The sequence below is a fragment of the Antennarius striatus genome, chromosome 2 (genome assembly GCF_040054535.1).
Source record: "Antennarius striatus isolate MH-2024 chromosome 2, ASM4005453v1, whole genome shotgun sequence".
NCBI lineage: Eukaryota > Metazoa > Chordata > Actinopteri > Lophiiformes > Antennariidae > Antennarius > Antennarius striatus.
In genome coordinates, this window is record NC_090777.1 from 5,939,247 (window position 1) to 5,957,510 (window position 18,264).

Here is an 18,264-nt window from a genome sequence, read left to right on the forward strand (position 1 = left end):
TCAGTTCATTATCTAAAATTAGCAGCATATGGAACATATGAGCATTCTGTGAAGAATCTTGTGGGATTAGTAAACACTGTATGCTACAATAGCATCCAATGTGCCGGTGGCCCTTCAAACATCACCGTATCACACGCAGCACAAATTAATTGCTTGCTTAATTACAAACAAGAAATGCATTATTATTTGTGTGTATTGTTTGTAAAATAAAGATAAGAATACTATGTAAATACATTTTCATTAGACTTTATTATAATGTCATTTTTTAAGTGCTGGTTAACCACATTAGAAAATATGTCATCTTGATATTTAATTGTTTATCAAACCTGCTTTGACAATGTATAAGCAATGGCTTCACAAAACATGCCAAAGAACAGGTTTTCCAAATAACCGATCAAGCTACCAAGGATAGATCATGTCTCTGACAAAGGCAAAAAGGAGAAAAAAACCCATCATTAATGTTTTAGTACTCTGCAGTCTTTTGGTTACCCAAATTTCAGAAATTAAATATTGCTACATGGGTGGGTTGATTTTTTTCTCAAAGGTCCGCGTTGACAATTGGCATGTGTTCCTCTTGTCAATATTACCAACTATCCCCACCTCTTTATTTAAATAAGCTCACTTGAAAAGTCTCACGCTGTCACAGTGTCACCAACTCCACCCACTACCTGTCAATCAAGCGCCCAACCAATCACATCGCATCGGCCAGAAGAAATCACTTAAGCAATATGACGTAAGGCATCTGCTATGTTAGGGGAAGTAATAACTCTACATGGACTTCCCAGTTAACATAATTTTAGAGTGTCATAACTGTTCCAACAATTGTCATGTTTTTGAGCAGAAAGTCCAAACAGCAGGAACGACACAGAAAATGGTGACAATTTCTGAGTGAATCTAGCTGGTTAGCACGAACAGTCTGTCCAGCCATGGTTTCCGTTTGGAATGGGACAATCAATGTAGTATCGAAAATGCTCCTCAGGCATCTGACAAAATTGGTCTTAACTACATACAGTTCTGTTCATGTTGTCAGCTAACAGAACTATCACTTCTCTAAAGTTTCTTTCCCACTTGCTTTTTTGACAGGTGCCTTTTCCTTTAACGTCAGCTCCTTTCCCAATCTCATGATTAGTTAGCTTTCTTTCTCCAGTTAGCCTGCTAACATTCATCTACGTCTTCACAATGCCCACCCAGCACAATCCATGATTTGCCAACACAAAGTCGTTACATCACCACGTTTATTTTTGACTAAGTTGGGTGCGCTTGCTTTATTATAGCAATACATTTGCTTTCATGTTTTGTATGAAGTCTGACATTATTGTTTTATCGTGAAATTTCCACGGGTTCCAGCTAGTTCCTCATAGAACACAATACAATTTATAAATATACCAACTGTGTATATATAGGTCCAATAAAATGGTTTATATGGAACCAGTACTATCTATTAGTACTAGAAATTTCATGTTACTGTTCATTTTGTTTGCTTGGCAGGGCTGTTTTTGTGTAGGCTCTTTTTCTCCTGGTAGGTCAGGCTGTGGCAGGGGGTGTGGCTGGCACCTGGCAGCTGATGAGGCATACCAGGTTTCACTCTGCTCATCAGCTTCTTCTTTAAAAGACCTGGTCTTCACCCAAGATGCCTGCCATATAATTCCGTCATGTTTGTTAGTGCTGTGTAACTTTTTTCTTAGTGTTGTGATTCAGGTGACTATTTTCTTGAGCTACTTTTTGATTATCTGTGTTTTTTTGCTTGTACCCAGGTTTCACCTGTGTGTGAGGTCTTTTCATGTGAGTCATCCACGTGCTCGGGATTCCATTTCTCCTCTGTTGCCCTTGTAGAGGACACATCAGCTCCCTGAGCCCTTTTGTTTTCTATGCCTTTTGTAAATATTTTTTAACTTTTTCCACTTACCGGTATGTCAGTCTCTGCTCCCTGGGGATTAGATTAGATCAAACCTGAAAAATTATAGAGCCCATTAAAATCTATGAACATAACCGGCTATCACTGTTTTGTATTGAACACAATATAATTTATGAATATACCTGTGTGTGTTCTATACAGAACCAAATATATAATCCAAACTATTATTGTACTTAGTCAGACTTATCCTTCATTTGTCCTTATAAATATAACCAATTATTCCTGGTTTATGCAGAACCCAATACAATTTATTGACTTTACCAACTATTCCTTTACTATAATGAACCCAATGCAGTCTATGAATGTGACCAAATATTGTTGTTGTATAGAAACCATTATAAATATTTAACTAGCTGTCCCTGCTCTCCCTAATACAGAGCATGTAACAGTCTATGAATTTAATCAAATATCACAGTTCTATCTCCCCACCTTTATATTTGAAAAAGCTCACTTGAAAACCTCACGCTTCCGGCGTCTACCCGGAAGTTCGGCTGCCAGCAGACTTAGCTTGGGTCTTCACATTTGTCCATGTCTCTCACTTACGGAGCCGTTTGGGCTTTGTCAAACATAGCAGTTTATGTTCTTTGATTGTGACGGACCTCACGTTATTGTGTGGGGAATCCCGCTGCTTTATTCACCAGAACCAAACTCACATAGCTTGCGTCTACCTGGAAAGCCATTATGACTTCGTCGGACACAGCGGTTTGTTTTCTTGTGAAGAAAGAAAGAAAAAAAAGAAAGAAAACCAACACAGTCTGATACTATTGTTTTATCGTGGAATTTGCACGGGCTCCCGCTAGTATATTTGAATAAGCTCACTTAAAAAGTCTCACGGTGTCACGTTGTCACCAACTCCACCCACTACCTGTCAATCAAGCGCCTCTGCCAGAATGAATCACGTGAACAATATGGTGTAAGGCATCTGCTGTGTTAGGAGAAGAAATAACTATACATGGACTTCCCAGTTAACATAACAGTTTTCATGTTTTTGAGCAGAGTCCAAACAGCAGGAACAACACAAAACGGCAAAGAATTTTGAGTGAAACTCCAACTGAAAGCGAGCAAAGGACTGCGTCACAAAAAGAGAAGCACTACTTAGCCAGAATCAATGACTGTCAAGCACAAAAGGAAAATCCCCCCAAAAAGAAAGGTGGGGTATACAAAAAGTATGCTATACATTCAGTGGGTTAAAGCCTATCAGCCAAAGGTGTCTGTCATTGGTAATCAATAAATAAATGAATTAATTCCCTTCCCAGTCATTCAGGGTGTCATGGCTGTTACTATTTATGTTTTTTTGTAGAGAACACAAACAGAGGGAATGTGACAGAAGAGGGAACAGTATGTTTCTGTTCTGTATATGAACAATGCTGTATAACTGATTATCCTTGATCTCTATTGAACCCTTTGCATTTTTTTGCGAGCGAGCGGCGCCAGCTAGCGAAAATGAGAATAGAGTGTTTTATAGTAGATTTTGCGTCAAAATTCTAATTGAACAGCAAATGGTGAATGCTGAGAGGGGGGAGGAGTGGTGACAGACCGATCAGAAGGTAAACGAAAGATATTATCAATACTTTTTTGCAGTCTTAGACTTTTGATCCCTATGACCGACAGGAATAACCAGCGATGCATGTAAATGTGTATTCACCTCATTTTCTATTTTATATGCCTTTTTTAAAATTGAAATGAAAAATCATATTATCGAATTTAGAATATAATTAAACTATGGCATACCAATGGTGTTGTCTAAGTCAAAGTAAACATTGAGTAATATTTTGTATGACTGCATCTTCACATAGTGAATGCAAGTTTTCAATTGTTGAATCTCATACCTGCATAAAGTAGGACAGAAACAAAGATAGTTAAGCTTGAATTGTTGACTTTAGTGTATTTTTGTAGGCAAACTGAACAGAAGATTCTGCCCTCAGAATGCACCAGAATGCAGGAAAACAACCCCATTTTCCAAAAAATTTCCCAGGGGCCCTCGATCCCCCATGCGGGGGGTTATCCCCCCACACCCCCCTATGACAAGTGTGGTTTTACACCCCCCAACAATTGAAAACTTGCATTCACTATGTGAAGATAGTCATACAAAATATTACTCAATGTTTACTTGTAAGTTTTACTTGGACTACAAGACATTTTAACTTTGACTTAGACAATTTGATTTTAATAAATTTGATTCTTGGTATTAGTCAATGTTTATTTGTAAGTTTTACTTGCTATTACAGCAAGGCGCTGTCTTGGACACAGAATGTGGCTTTTTGTGGCTTACTCAGTTCTTTTACACTGAGCCACAATGGCTTAGTCATACTACCTCCTAGTAAGGGGGACACTCTGGCACGACGCCAGTGCACCACGGAGCCACACACAAAAAGAGACAACCACGCACACACACACTCCCTCCTACGGGCAATTTGGGACCGGCAAATTAACCTGAAGTGCATATTTTTGGAGGTGGGAGAAAGCCGGAGAAACCGGAGAGAACCCACGCAGACACGGGGAGAAACTTCGCACAGAGTGGGACTCGAACCCGGAACCGCAGTGTTGTGCGGCAACAGCGCTACCCACTGCGCCACAGTGTTGCTGCTCAAACAACCAGCGAACAGAAAATAGAGGGTCTAATCCTACAGCCAAACATTTATCACATCCTAATTGGACCCAGGACAACATGTGACTTGGTGGTTGAGTGGATGTGATGCAGCAATGTTGTCTGCCTGCCTGTGTAGGTTCCCACATACCTCTTATCTATCTGTCCATCCATTGTCAAACTTGTTGCTTCCGCTGTCACGGGTTACCTCTTAATGATATTTTAAATACATTTCATAGCTTTACATCTTCACAGTCATCACAGTGTTTCAGCTCCAGCTCTAAACCATTCTAAACACAAACAGCTTACTAGGTTATAAGCACCTTGATTTCTTGTTCTCGTAAATGTTAGCATTGTCTTGCAACAATCAGAGGCTGAAGAGTTGATTTACACCTTCATGTTCATTTTATCAGAAAATGTGGAAGGAAAGGGAAAGGCAACAAATAAAAAATATTCAGCACACTTAGCACTGCACAACACTGTATTCTGGCAACAAAACAATTGACTGAGAGTGAGCCTTGGCATCACTCTACTCTGTCTAGCTATTTTGGCCTTGTTCAGATGAGAAGCCTGGAAGAAGCACAATCTTTGAGTCTCACATCGACTAGCACTTGATGTTCACACAAAAAGACAGCAATGCATTTCAGAACTGGAGGCCACAATCAGCCTGCCTCCTGCTCGAGGCTGACGGGATGGCTGAAGTAAGGATGCAATTAACAAATTTTATCTTACAGCCTGGAAGCAGGATGTAAAAAGCTACAACCACCACCTCAGTTCTGGGACAAACACATCATACAATTATTTATTTACTGTATGTGTTAAGTACTTCTACGTAGCTTCTTCAACATCATTATCAAATAAGGTCAGTAAACTCAGGCTTGGGTTTTGATTGGGCTTGTCTAGGTCCCCAAATTGTCCTTTAGCATTCAACCACAAAGTTCTCTTACTGTTAAAAATGTACTTAATGGAAAGCTCTGGGTAAAAACAATTGCACTATTGTAGGTTTCTGAGAAGATTGTAACATAAAACATCATTATTTTGGTTGAAAGTCAAGTTTAAGCAATCAATCAGTGCTGACCTCTACCTCCTTTATTTTAGTAGTTGTATTTGATGGCCTGAGTATGAGACATGGATCTATTTTATGGTAATTCTAATAAAATCGTAAAAAGTCACTCTTACAGAAAAAGTCATTTCTTTGGCTGAGGTTGGCGAGTCATTCTGATTCCTCTTTACTGCTTTGGGAATATAGGTATTTATTGTGTTATTGGCATGGTTACCGTCCACGATGTACTTTGTAATAACATTTTAAACTAGTATCCCTCATCCTTCTTTCAAGTTGAATGTTTATACTTTTGTATACCCTGTCCTCTTACCTGTGTGTATTCTTTGATTCATGTTTCTTGTACTTTGTGTTCTCCACCTATAATTTTTATGTTTCTCCCCTGCATTGTCTGATTGTCCCAACTGTTAATTAATGTTATTGTTAATTAATACATTAATGACACTGAGATGACATTAGTGAAAAGGGATTATAGAAAACAACAACATTATTCTTTATTCACAAAAAGTTTTGACATAATTGTCAATGACAAATTAATCAATACTGGAACTTGAAAGGTATGGCACCAGGGGAATAGCATTAAATTGAGTTCAAAGTTATTTCACTGAGAGACTGTAGTTTGTGAAGTTGACCAACTTCTTCTCGCTATCTTTGGACATTGCTTGTGGTGTCCCCCAGGAGTCAGAGTTTGAGCTCATGTTGTTTTATCCATCCATCCATCTATACATACATAGATTTTCTGGTAGATAAGATGACCGCAAACACCTTGTCCCATCTGCAGTCGTCATTCCGCCTTGCGGATCACACATCTGCTGGAGTCTATCCCAGCTGGCTACAGGCAAGAGGCAGGGTACACCCTCAGCTCATCTCAGGGCTGACAAAAGATAAACAAACACACACGCATAAGCTAACACATAGGGACAATTTGGTGTGAGCAATTCACATAAACTGCATCTTTTTAGAGGTGGGATGAAGCCAGAGAAAACCCATGTAGACATGGGGAGAACATACAAATTCATCACAGGAAGGAATCAAACCCAGACCCAACGTCACTATCACCTGTGCCACTGTGCTGCCCATGTTTTATTACTGTCATTTTATTGAAGTCAGTTTTGTTTGTGGAAGACATTTTCCTGGAATATTTAATGCTCTGGGGAGAATATGAAACAACTATATGAGAATATCAAAAATATGGTTTCAACAGAATCAATTTATTACATTAAACTTATTCAAAACAAAAATAATGTGTGATAACTGAAAGCATTTCAATAGTAATCGATGCAAAAAAGATTCTGGATCAGAAATCACTCCACCTCCTCCAATGTTTTATCAGTGTTTTTACCCTGTCCAAAAACTGAGAATGATATTCTTTATTTTGTCTGTTTGTTTATCAACCATTTTTTCAGCCATTTTATTTCAATGCAGTCAATAACATAATAACTAATCGGAATGTATTTCAAGACAACGCATAACAACAATTGTAATGTTTTTGGGTTTTTTTTGTCTTAAGCTCGACAAAGTTCATAGCAAAACTATTCAACCCTTATCATATAGCAGGTTAGCTCATTTGGTTAATGTGGAAAATTTCTGGCTCAGGAGGGGACCTCACCAGGTCTTGCCCTGGCCATCATAAAGCAGTTTTAGGAGTATTTGGCTAGGGGGCGCCACAGGAGCAGCAAACTGTTTCTTATCAGGACTAGGTATGATCTTGACTTGGATATGTGGCCTTGGTGCTTTGTCTCTAAATGTTTTATTATATATTAATGTATTATTTTATGTAAACTTGATTATTGAGAGTGATACAGCTATCGTTAACAACATATATACTTCATCTTCTCTGCTCATTTCATTGACGTGCTCTCTCTCATAGTCACCAACACAAGACAATTTGCTATGGTATAAAATGTAAGTTTAATATTTACAACAACAGCAATAATAATAATAGTGATATTATTATTATTATTATTATTATTAATAACAATAACTAATGCAGTCAGAGACTGCAATATCCCATGACACCCATCCATTTTCTTCCGCTGTATGCGACGCAGCGGGTCACGGGAAGCTGGACTCTATCTCAGCTGTCATAGGGCGTGAGGCAGGGGACCTTCCAGGCATACGCCAGTGCGCTGTGGAGCCACACAGAAAGACAACCACACACATACTCACTCCTACGGGCAATTTGGAACGGCCAATTAACCTGAAGCGCATGCTTTTGGAGGTGGGAGGAAGCCGGAGAACCCAGAGAGAACCCATGCAGACACAGGGAGAACATGCAAACTCTACAGTGACAGCGCTACCCACTACACCACCGTGCCACCCGCGACACCCCTGAATTCAAAATTTTACCCTGACCTACTTGCATAGGTCAAAGATCAAAGCTAGTGCACTGACTTAACTTCCATAGATCAGAGTGCATGGTCTTACTCACACTGGCCTTCTCCATCGTCTTTCTATCTCATCCAGTTCCTGAGTGTACAAAAGTTAAAAATTGACCTTGACCTAGTTTTCTCAAGGTCATCATCTCATTTTCATCCCCTTTGCTGCCGAGTAATGTGCTTTTTATTTCATCTTTCTATCTGCAACAATTGCGAAAATATTTGGTGGACTATCGGACAGACGGACAAACGGACGAACACACAAACACTGAAAATTACAATACATCACCGCTTTGAGGTGGGGTGTAATAATAAGAACCAAGGAAGTCAAAGACTGCAACATCCCGCCTGAAAGTAGTACCTAACCATTGATCAAAGCTAGTGCATAGGTAGATCAAAGCACTAGCTTGATCTACGATCTTACACTGGCGTTCTCCATCGTCTTTCTATCTTATCTGGTTCCTGAGTGTACGAAAGTTGAAATTTGATCTTGATCCAGTTTTCTCAAGGTCAAGGTCATCATCTCATTTTAATTCCCATTTGCTGCCGAGTGATGTGCTTTTTGTTTCATCTTTCTATCTGCAACGGTTGTCAAGATATTTGGTGGACATACGAACGAACGGACAAACGAATGGATGAACGGACAGACGAACATATGAACACTGACAATTACAATACATCACTGCTTTGAAGTGGGATGTAATAATAAGAATACAGTAATAAGTTATTTTATAATAAATACTTAAGACATTCAAACAATCATAATAGCTGATGTGTACTCCAAAGTAACATTAATCTGATTACTACCCACTTTAACAAATTTCTGATCTCAATAGCAAAAACCAACAAAAAAAAAAAAATCAAAACAAGAAAAACAAAACACGCCTCAGGACGTGAGGCGGGGGACACTCCGGGCACGACGCCAGTGCACCGCAGAGCCACATAGAAACAAACAAATCAGATATATATCAATGTCAAAAAATACATATAATACATGAGTCCAAAAATAATTTCCCCAAGATGGATTAATCATATTTATTATTTAATCATATTTTTAAAACACATGCTTTTAGTGTGTGTGCAAACCCTTCAATCAAGTAAAAGTACAAAGAACAACTATAAGTTGGACATAACTATCAGTTACAATTTAAAATCACTTATTTGGCGTTATAATCATTGGTAGTTATAGTAAATGGGTGTAGAAAAAATATTAAATTATATCAGAAACAAACTACTCAATCATTGCCAAACAAAGAAATAAAATCAAGTTGCCATCAATAGAAACAGTACTTGCAGGACGGAGTGTTCTTTTGTGTATCAAGGGGCTACATATTTTATATAGTTTGGTAAAATATGTTGATTGGCTATTAGCTGTAAACAATCACGCAAGGTTAAGTAGATCAAAACAGCAGATATTATAAAGGTTTTTCTCCAATGTAACACAAAATACCACTTTATATGTCTTCAGTTGTGAGTGATTCTTTGGCAGTGGTGCATCTAATGGTCTCAAATTTGGTGTTTGCTTTCTCATTGATTCTCCTGATTATCCTAACTGTTGGGTCTCTTAGATTATCTTCCTCTCTTGATTCGATTAAACTGTTCTCGTGATTTGGTTGTCAACAAATGATCAATATTGGATTTTACAGGAAACGTATTCTCCACTGCCGGTTGAATAATTTCTCTTCCAGCTGTAATGTTAGAACTGAAAGTTTCAAGCGATATCCGGATATCTAGTTTTTCCCACGCGACTTAAACGCATCGTCAGTTTCCTCTCCTTCCTGTGCTTGTTCCCCCGCTCTCTGCAGGGCAGCGGGGGGTGAAGTCTTGTTCCTGGAAGAGCCCGGCCTGCCTGCAGAGTCACTCACATTCCTGGCTGGGATTCAATGACTGAACCAGACACAAACACGGAGGGAGGGTGCGCGTGAGAGAGTGAGTCGGGCAGGAGAGGGGGAGCGGGGGGGGGGCGGAAAGGGGAGGGAGCAGCCTGTCTCTCAGACTTCTCTTCGCCTCCTAGTCAGAGTGAACTGCAGGGGCAGACGGAGTGGACTGCAGCGATCCTCGACAGTGGAAAGAGCCGCAAATCAGGATTTTCAGCGAGCTCAGTTTACTGTCGGTGGGCGCGTTGGGTGTGTTTGGGTCTTCTCTCTGGTTGATTTGGATAAACTTTTCTCCCGTCTGGAGTTTGGAAAACCGTCTTTTCGGATATGGACAGTCGGCGAACCGCTACAGGGAGTGACTGGCCGGCGTTCGCTCGGCGCTAACGTTGAGACCACTGGAAATTCGTCGCTCCTACTTTTAAATGGATATTTAATGACGCACTTCGCAATTTCGGTTAGTTCTGGGTCACTGTGGATTTACCAGTTTCAGGAACGGACATATACTCATAGTTACCAGTCGACAAGAAGGATTTACGCCTCTAAAGTTGCAGGAAAAACATGGAGACGGTAAGTCGGCAGAGCTTCCAGCCTCACCCGGGACTGCAACAAACTCTCAAGCAGTTCCACCTCAGCTCTATGAGCTCTCTGGGCGGCCCGGCGGCTTTCTCTGCCCGGTGGCAACATGAGCTCCTGTTCAAGAAGGACGGCAAGGAGCCCGAGCCGGTCCTGCAGCATCTGCCGCCGCCGGTGATGCCAGGCCCGCTGTTCATCCCGTCAGACCGCTCCACGGAGAGGTGCGAGACGGTGCTGGAAAGCGAGACCATCTCGTGCTTCGTGGTCGGCGGGGAGAAGCGACTGTGTCTGCCGCAGATTCTCAACACGGTGCTACGGGACTTCACCCTGCAGCAGATCAACTCAGTCTGCGACGAGCTGCACATTTACTGTTCCCGGTGCACGGCGGACCAGCTGGAGATTCTTAAAGTCATGGGGATCCTGCCCTTTTCGGCGCCATCCTGTGGCCTCATCACCAAAACCGACGCCGAGCGGCTCTGCAACGCCCTGATCTACGGTGGCGCCTTTCCGCCGCGCTGCAAAAAGGATCTGAATGGAGGTTCTCTGGAGCTGGAGTTCACCGAGAGGAGCTTCAAGGTCTACCACGAGTGCTTTGGCAAGTGTAAGGGTTTGATCGTGCCTGAGTTGTACACTAGTCCCAATGCAGCGTGCATCCAGTGCATGGACTGTAGACTCATGTATCCGACCAACAAGTTCGTGGTGCACAGCCACAAGGCGCAGGAGAACAGGACTTGCCACTGGGGCTTCGACTCAGCCAATTGGAGGGCATACATCCTCCTTGGTCAGGATTACACGGGGAAAGAGGAGAAGGCCCGGTTGGAGCAGGTCTTGGACGAAATCAAGGAAAAATTTGATTTCGCCAATAAGTACAAGAGGAAAGCTTCATCCCTGGTGAGTCTGTCATTTCGTCCTCCAGTGTGTGACGGAGAATTCTGTCTGTGTGAGTTCAAACCTTTATTCTATGGGTACAGTCGAGGCATGATTTATTTTAGTTTCCCGTTCAGCTACAATCCATCACAACTTTCTTCTGTCAGTAATCCACTTCTACACCTCCAGCTGCACTAAGATCGAGCAGGTGCACCCAGGACCCAGGCAAAACATGCATGAGTTGCAGATCTCAGTGGATCAGTGATCTCCCAGAGTTCCCCTGGAGCTCTTGTGTTGTGGGTCTATGTTAAAGTTACTGACTCCCCCTTTATATTTGACCACCATTTAAATGTTACTGCTAATTAGGCTAATCACACGGAACTCCTAGAGGTAATAAACCCATGATCCGTCAAACACCTCTGAGGCCTCTCTTTATGGACCTCACAGTAAATAGAATTGACAAGTGGCTCAGAGGGAGCCAGTAAACAAGTGGGTAAGGGAAACATTCATTCAGACGTCCGCCTTAGATAAAGAGACACCCCTCCCCATACATCTCACAGTACAGTAATAGTACTTGTGTGTGTTTATGTGCCTGTTGCACTACATTAATTATGTGACCTGAATCCACAGTTCTTTTTTACTCTGAGCACTACATACATGGGTTCCACTGAAAGGTCAGCTTTTTATACAAAGGGTGGCCATGAGGAGGGATGATTGGATGTTTTAGCTGTTTGATGTGACATTGAAGTGCTCTGAGGCTACCTGAGGGGGATTTATGCTTCGTCTGATATTCTAGCTTGAAGGTATGACTAGTATAAATAGCGTCACAAGATCCCAAGCTCTGTTTGAGATAGTTTCTAGCCTTCCTGGGGAAGGGTGGACTTCAGTGAATGTCTGCAAATCATGTTTTTCGAGCTTCTTACCACATTTCCAGTGGGTAGACTCCATATTTTTGACTGTGTGGCATCATAGAAGGGGAACGTCTGTGGTGTGTCTTTGCCCTGGAGATTCCTGATCTTTTGGGAGATGTTGGCTAATCTTTGCAGTAAATCCACTGTGGACTCACAGATCAAATTCTTTCTGTTGCACCCCTGCATTTATGGCAACAGCGGCATTTCTTTGAGAGAGCCTGGGCCCCTTTGAGCCGGTATAGGAAACCCCTAGCTGTGTCTCTGTAGCACCTGCAACTTTGACCTCTGGTCACACCCTGTATTTTGCATATCTAACGTAGCTGTCCATGCTCTGTTGACAGCAAAACCCTCTGATGGGATTATAATCTGTAGCTCAGTGAGTTTAGAGAGTGTTGGGTGGCAGACTACAGAAAGACCCTCCTTCCCCCAGTAGGAAAATAGGCTAGTGAAGCTATTTGCATGAACTGTTACACATGAATGGAGTTGATGAAGCAGAGTTAAGTATTGTGGTGGAAACATAATATGATCCAAACAAAGGGGAGCATTCACCCCCCCCGAGATGCACCTACCCCCCAGCCACTCACCTCTGACATGCATGCACCCCCAGCAGACTGATTGATGAGGCACATAGAGCCATGTGAGAAATGTTTACAGGCAGCTTCAGGCTTCATTCACAACAATCTGCCAAAGAAAAAAGATAGCCTTGAAGACCCTTGAAGTTGTGAAGTCCTGCCATGCCTGGTGAATACCCACTCCTTGCACAGAGGTTCATTCAGAGTTGAGTGGGCACATCTCACACAACTCCACCTTCAGGGGCCTCTTCTACTTTGACAAGTGCCAATGGAGCGCTCAAGTGTTAAACTCGAGGATCATTGAAGCCTCTATCCTGCTTTTTAATATGACTGCATTGGTTTTCCACTAGTAGCCTGTTTCAAGAATCCCTAACAAGGGAATACATGCTGGGTTGCACTTCAGTAATTTTGCTAAAAGTAAGGAAACTGAGCTCAGCTTTGTCAGCACATTTAGCATCGCTGCAAATGTTCATGGACAGTATAAAATAGTGGTAGACTTCATTTCCTTCTAGCATTCATACCACACAAAAGGATGTACAGGAGAGTTAGCAGGAGTCACTTCCAGACATCTGTGCAGATGCGCTTCTTAATGTTTTGTTCAAAGATGCACATAGTCATCTATTAACCCATCCATTCATCTTATCACTGAGTTTAAATGCTTTCTGCACCAGGTTTGCATGTTTGTGTTTAACTGTCTGCTTTATCTCATGTGAGGCACAGTGTAAACAGCAGTGAGGGAAGGCAGCGAACCATTGTATGGTTTAAATTAGTGCCCAAAACACTGTGGGTTTCTGGTCGTCCATGTGAGTGAGACCAGTGAGTCATCAGAATTTTACAGATCAGGATATTTTAATAAGGACTGTGGTTTTACATTCAGCATGTTTGGAGCTGTCTGAGTAACAAAATGAGGAGATTTGTATATGTTGCGTCAATTAAAGAGATGGTAATTTCTGTTACTAACAAGCTGCATCCCTAACTCGTTCATCATTTGTCCTCTTGAGCAGGTAATTTTGCTTCTTGTTTACTGGACGTCCACAGAAAATAAAAAATTAAAAAATTTACCCAGAGACATCTGCAATAGAACAGACAGACTGAAAATAAGTTAAAGGACATACCTAACTACCTATAGAGAACAGCTAGAGAACATTCCCTCCTATTGATTGCAGCTACAGAACACAATACCTGCTACTAAAGCTGTCAGTGTCCATACACGTCCTTCATGACTCCAGTACTCCACATGGTCCCCCCATATCCAATTGTTAACATTTAGTCTGGCAGTGATGTTAATAGAAGGACAAGAATAAACATCATTTTCAGATGGAAACAAGTGGATATCTTGTTGTGTTTCTACTCCAAGGACTCCATATTTACGTTTCTACTGGCTTTTGGCAAAAGACATGGAATAGAAAGCTGCCTGTTGGTGTTTTTGAAGGGATGGACTTAAATTTTGGCCGCATTCTCCCTAATTTGAAGGAGTGACAACTTTCCCCTTTCCTTCCCAACCATGCACACCTCTGCAAAGCCCCTGCTTCTGCTTGTGAGGTAACTGAAGGGGCCGCTTGTTTTAGGAGCGAGGCAGGGCAGTGGTGGTAGCGGGGACTCAGAGGAAGGGAACTCACAGAGGGGATAGCGGCCAATGTCCTGTGTCAGATGCAAGGCGTGGGGTTGGTCAGGCCTGCTGATAAGCAACTATGTTCGTGCTGTGGACACAACAGCAGCTGGTAACTGATACCCTCTCGTTGTTTGGGGAGACTAAATAGAACTTTGATCTGTTTACATGGATGAAAGGATAAGTGTTTTTAAGAGACCCGGTTCTTCTTTTTGATTTTCATGGGTCTCAGAGTTTGGAACGTATCATCTGCTTTGAAAAGGAGGAAGCCACCAATTCAATTATGCCATCTAATGAGTACTGGTGCCTGGCTAAGTTGATTTTCTGGGTTTCTAGTGGAGGACAGTAAAATCAGTTTGAGTCAGGACCCCAGGGGTGAGTGAGATCGATGCCACATTGACATCTTGGTGTCTGTATGTTAAGTGTGATTGAAAACTGGGTCAATTCTGTTAGTCTGGAGTGACGGTGAAGTTCTGTTGTTAGCTGAATCTGAAACATGCTACATGGAAGCATTGACAGTTGGCTCTGAGGCAAATGGAATTCTATTCAGGGGTCGATGATGCTTCGTCCCAGAGGCGTCTTCATCTCTAATTTTCTGGTAGGGGGCTAGATATTTAAACTTTTCTGAAGTGACATCACAATGACATTTGTTAAGGTTACATGTTAACAGCTGCGTCAAAAGCTCAAGTTTGTGACCCATAATAGAAGTTAACAAACCTAAAAAGGATTGTTTTATCACAGAAGTTTCTTGCCGATAATACTTTATTGCCTTCATGGCTGTACATAGTGCAGATTAGAATGAATGGTAATGTTGAAATGTTTCATAGCAAACTTTGTGCACTAAAGTCAGACTGCTGCATGCAGATATTTCAATTATATAAGCTTTGCATCTGGAACAGTTTTAAGAGAGGGAAGACTTCCAACATGAACCACATGAAGTGTGTGAGATTACAAGCGTTTGTGTCTGTTTTCCACCACAGCTGTAGGCAGGAGAACACTGACTCACATGACAACAGAGCCTCAGAGTCTTGCAGCTTGTTGTCCTGTTCAAATGGCTGCCATTGAAGTAGTTGCATCTGAAAAATGGAATGCTTTTAGAACGTTGGATATTCCAGAGCTTTTAAAGTTGAACTTTTGAGTACTTAGAAAAAACTGTCTCCTAAAGAAACAATGTGTTCATCATGATAAGGACTCATCTGCACAAAATCTCCGGAGTCACATCAGCACTGTTCCAGAAAATTAGATAATAAATTTTAACCCTGAAGTTGCGTATATGGCTACAAATTATTTTGAAGGACTAATTTATAAAAAACAATAATTAAATACATTTAATTTATTTGCTGAATAAAATGGCGGAAGTCAAATGGCCAACAAGAGCAAAAAAAGCAGAAGTTCATGACCTAATTGCCTGCCAGTGTCTTCTATAGCTAGGTGATATGATGGCACTGCCAGAGATTTGGCAATGTCATTTGTACCGCAGGAGCCTTCCATTCATGCTGGTGTTCTCTGTTTGTGGCAGCACATCTGCTAAATGTGGGCTGGACGTTGCTGTGATCTTGCTAACCCTGCTGCCACGTGAGAGATTATGCATAAGGACTTTCTGAGGAACTGGTTGTCTGTTAACTTGGGGAAAAGAAAGCTTGGCTCTCTCAAATTACGGCACGTTTTATCTTGTGATGTGGCATGAAAACAACGAGTGCATTCAGTTTCAAGTGGCTATTTTTGAATCATAGAAGTACCTTGTGCACGTCTCATTGGGATTATTGTCAAAATGGCGCAGAAGGAAGAACCCGATGACCTCCTCCAGGTGTTGCATGGTAAAGAAGCTGTTCCTCTGTCAGATGGTGCACTTCAGCATTTTATCGGACAGTTGGTTTTTTTTAGTGGGTGTTCAATATTTATGACTGGTTACTGCAGGCGGTGATGTCAAGTGTGTTTATTTAATGAGTGGCTTGTTAAAATATTGATCACCACACAGCTTAACCATTGTTCGAACGGCACGTCCTCACCCAGCATCCTTCAACCCTTCACCTCCTTTAGCCCTCGTTATTACATGACAGTTGGTTTCAACAGCAAAGAAGGCCTTTCATTCCATCATCTGCTTGATTTCTTCCCCATGTCTATGTAAGTGTCACATGTACCAGTCTGTGTTTAGTCATGCCATTATTATTAATCACCAATTAGCTACAAAAATAAAATCATTAATTTCAAGGAACCGATCAAAACACATTACCATACTGTATATTCATATTATCTTTATACCGTATGTGTCTGATACTATACTAAACTGTAAAGAACTACAGGGTGGCTTTTTTAAGGGAGGAAATGGTGGAATGGGGGGTTTAATTTGTGCTGCGTCAGCCCAGGACTGCCCTTTGTATGACAGTGGTGTTGGCTTGTGGCGCTGCCCTTCCCCCATTAGGTTCCCCCCCGCGAGTGTGTTTGAGAGAGCAGTCATCGCCGCATGACCTATACCTCCCCAAATAAAGACGCAACCCACCCTGTATTTCTTCTAGTGGGAAAGCCAATCATATGCTGCTGAGCAACTCCCAGAGGCCAGATGGCTGTCTGAGGAAGTCAGACACACGAACAAACAAACGGATGCATGTACACTCGCACACAATGTGATGTAATGACATGAATGCAGAATGAAACGTGCATTTCAGATGTGTTTCGCATTTTGTTAAGAGTTAGGCTTGGCACCATGTCTGGTTTAGAGACATCGGAACATCTGTATAGCAAGGCCAACCCCCCCCCCCAATTTTTCTACATCCATGAGGATAGTTGTGTGTGTGATTTGAGGGTATCTGTGTTTGCTCTCGTGCACATTGTGTGCCTCTATCAACTGCAGAAGCTGTTGGAGGAGATTAGCAGGAGCTCACTGCCTACTCCTTTCCATCCCCATCTGCCTGTCTCCCACAGTGATACCCCCCCACACACACACAAACACACATTTGAAACTATATACACACATGAGCAGAGACATTCACCCATTTCCCACCCCCATGATGCCTCCTTAGTGTCTTAATGAATACCAAAGCAGACAGAATTGTATGTGATTGCACTCACACTCGTGAGCTGCAATGTCTGTGTCTGACACAACATCCATCCATCTCAGAATATCCTCCCACAGGTTCAAAACAGGCAGATGTTGGGAGAATATGTCCTCGGGTCCTATTTCTGAAACAATTGGCCCTCTGTCAAAGAAGCTGCAGTCGATGGGAGGGTGAGAGTAATGAGAATTTTTTTTAAATGTTAAATATAGCTTTATTCAGCTGAGCACAGTGGCTTAAACATCTGTTGTTCAGAATTAAATCTTAAGCATCCTCCATATAATTTAAAATTCTCATCATAGGGGTGCTATTTCACTCAAATGTTTGCAAACCATGATTAAGGAAAACCGTGGGTTCTCAACTTTCTATGCTGTCACAAAACACAGAATGTTGCTATATTGTCTGCTGGTTTGTAGTGGTAACAGAGCATACTTATATATCATCTTCTAATCTGGTTGACCAATCAGACAGCTTTAAAACTGATCACACAAATATTTATGCAGTGGTGGCGGAGGCTAGCATGGAGTGTAAGGAGTATAATAGGTATAATATATACACTACCATTTAGTGTATGACATACACGTTTAAGAACACAGAAACTCTGTCCACCATTGGCCTGCAGTGTTTTTGTCTTCACTCTCAAGCTACCAGGCAAAGCATAAATACAAATGCTGACCTAATGTCATCATTACTCCTGGTTTGGCTTTAATACTCATCTCTGGACGGGTCGCTGGTCTCATTTGTGTCAGTCTACCAGATGTGATTCCTTCAGCCTGAGTTGTTGCTCACAGAGTTAGAACGTGCTGTGCGGAAACATTAAATAATCCACTGCCTCATCTGAAGTGATGGTGTATCAGCTTTT

The 18,264-nt window shown here is 41.7% G+C and overlaps 1 protein-coding gene across 1 annotated transcript in view; it reads left to right on the forward strand.

The window, feature by feature from the left end:
- Positions 1-9,970: 9,970 nt before the first annotated feature.
- skia (v-ski avian sarcoma viral oncogene homolog a) overlaps positions 9,971-18,264 on the forward strand; it is an 88,078-nt gene continuing 79,784 nt past the window's right edge. The window contains exon 1 of the mRNA XM_068327830.1: positions 9,971-11,281. Coding sequence (XP_068183931.1) covers positions 10,376-11,281 — 906 coding nt within the window. The 5' untranslated portion in view covers positions 9,971-10,375. The remainder of the gene's footprint in view (positions 11,282-18,264) is intronic.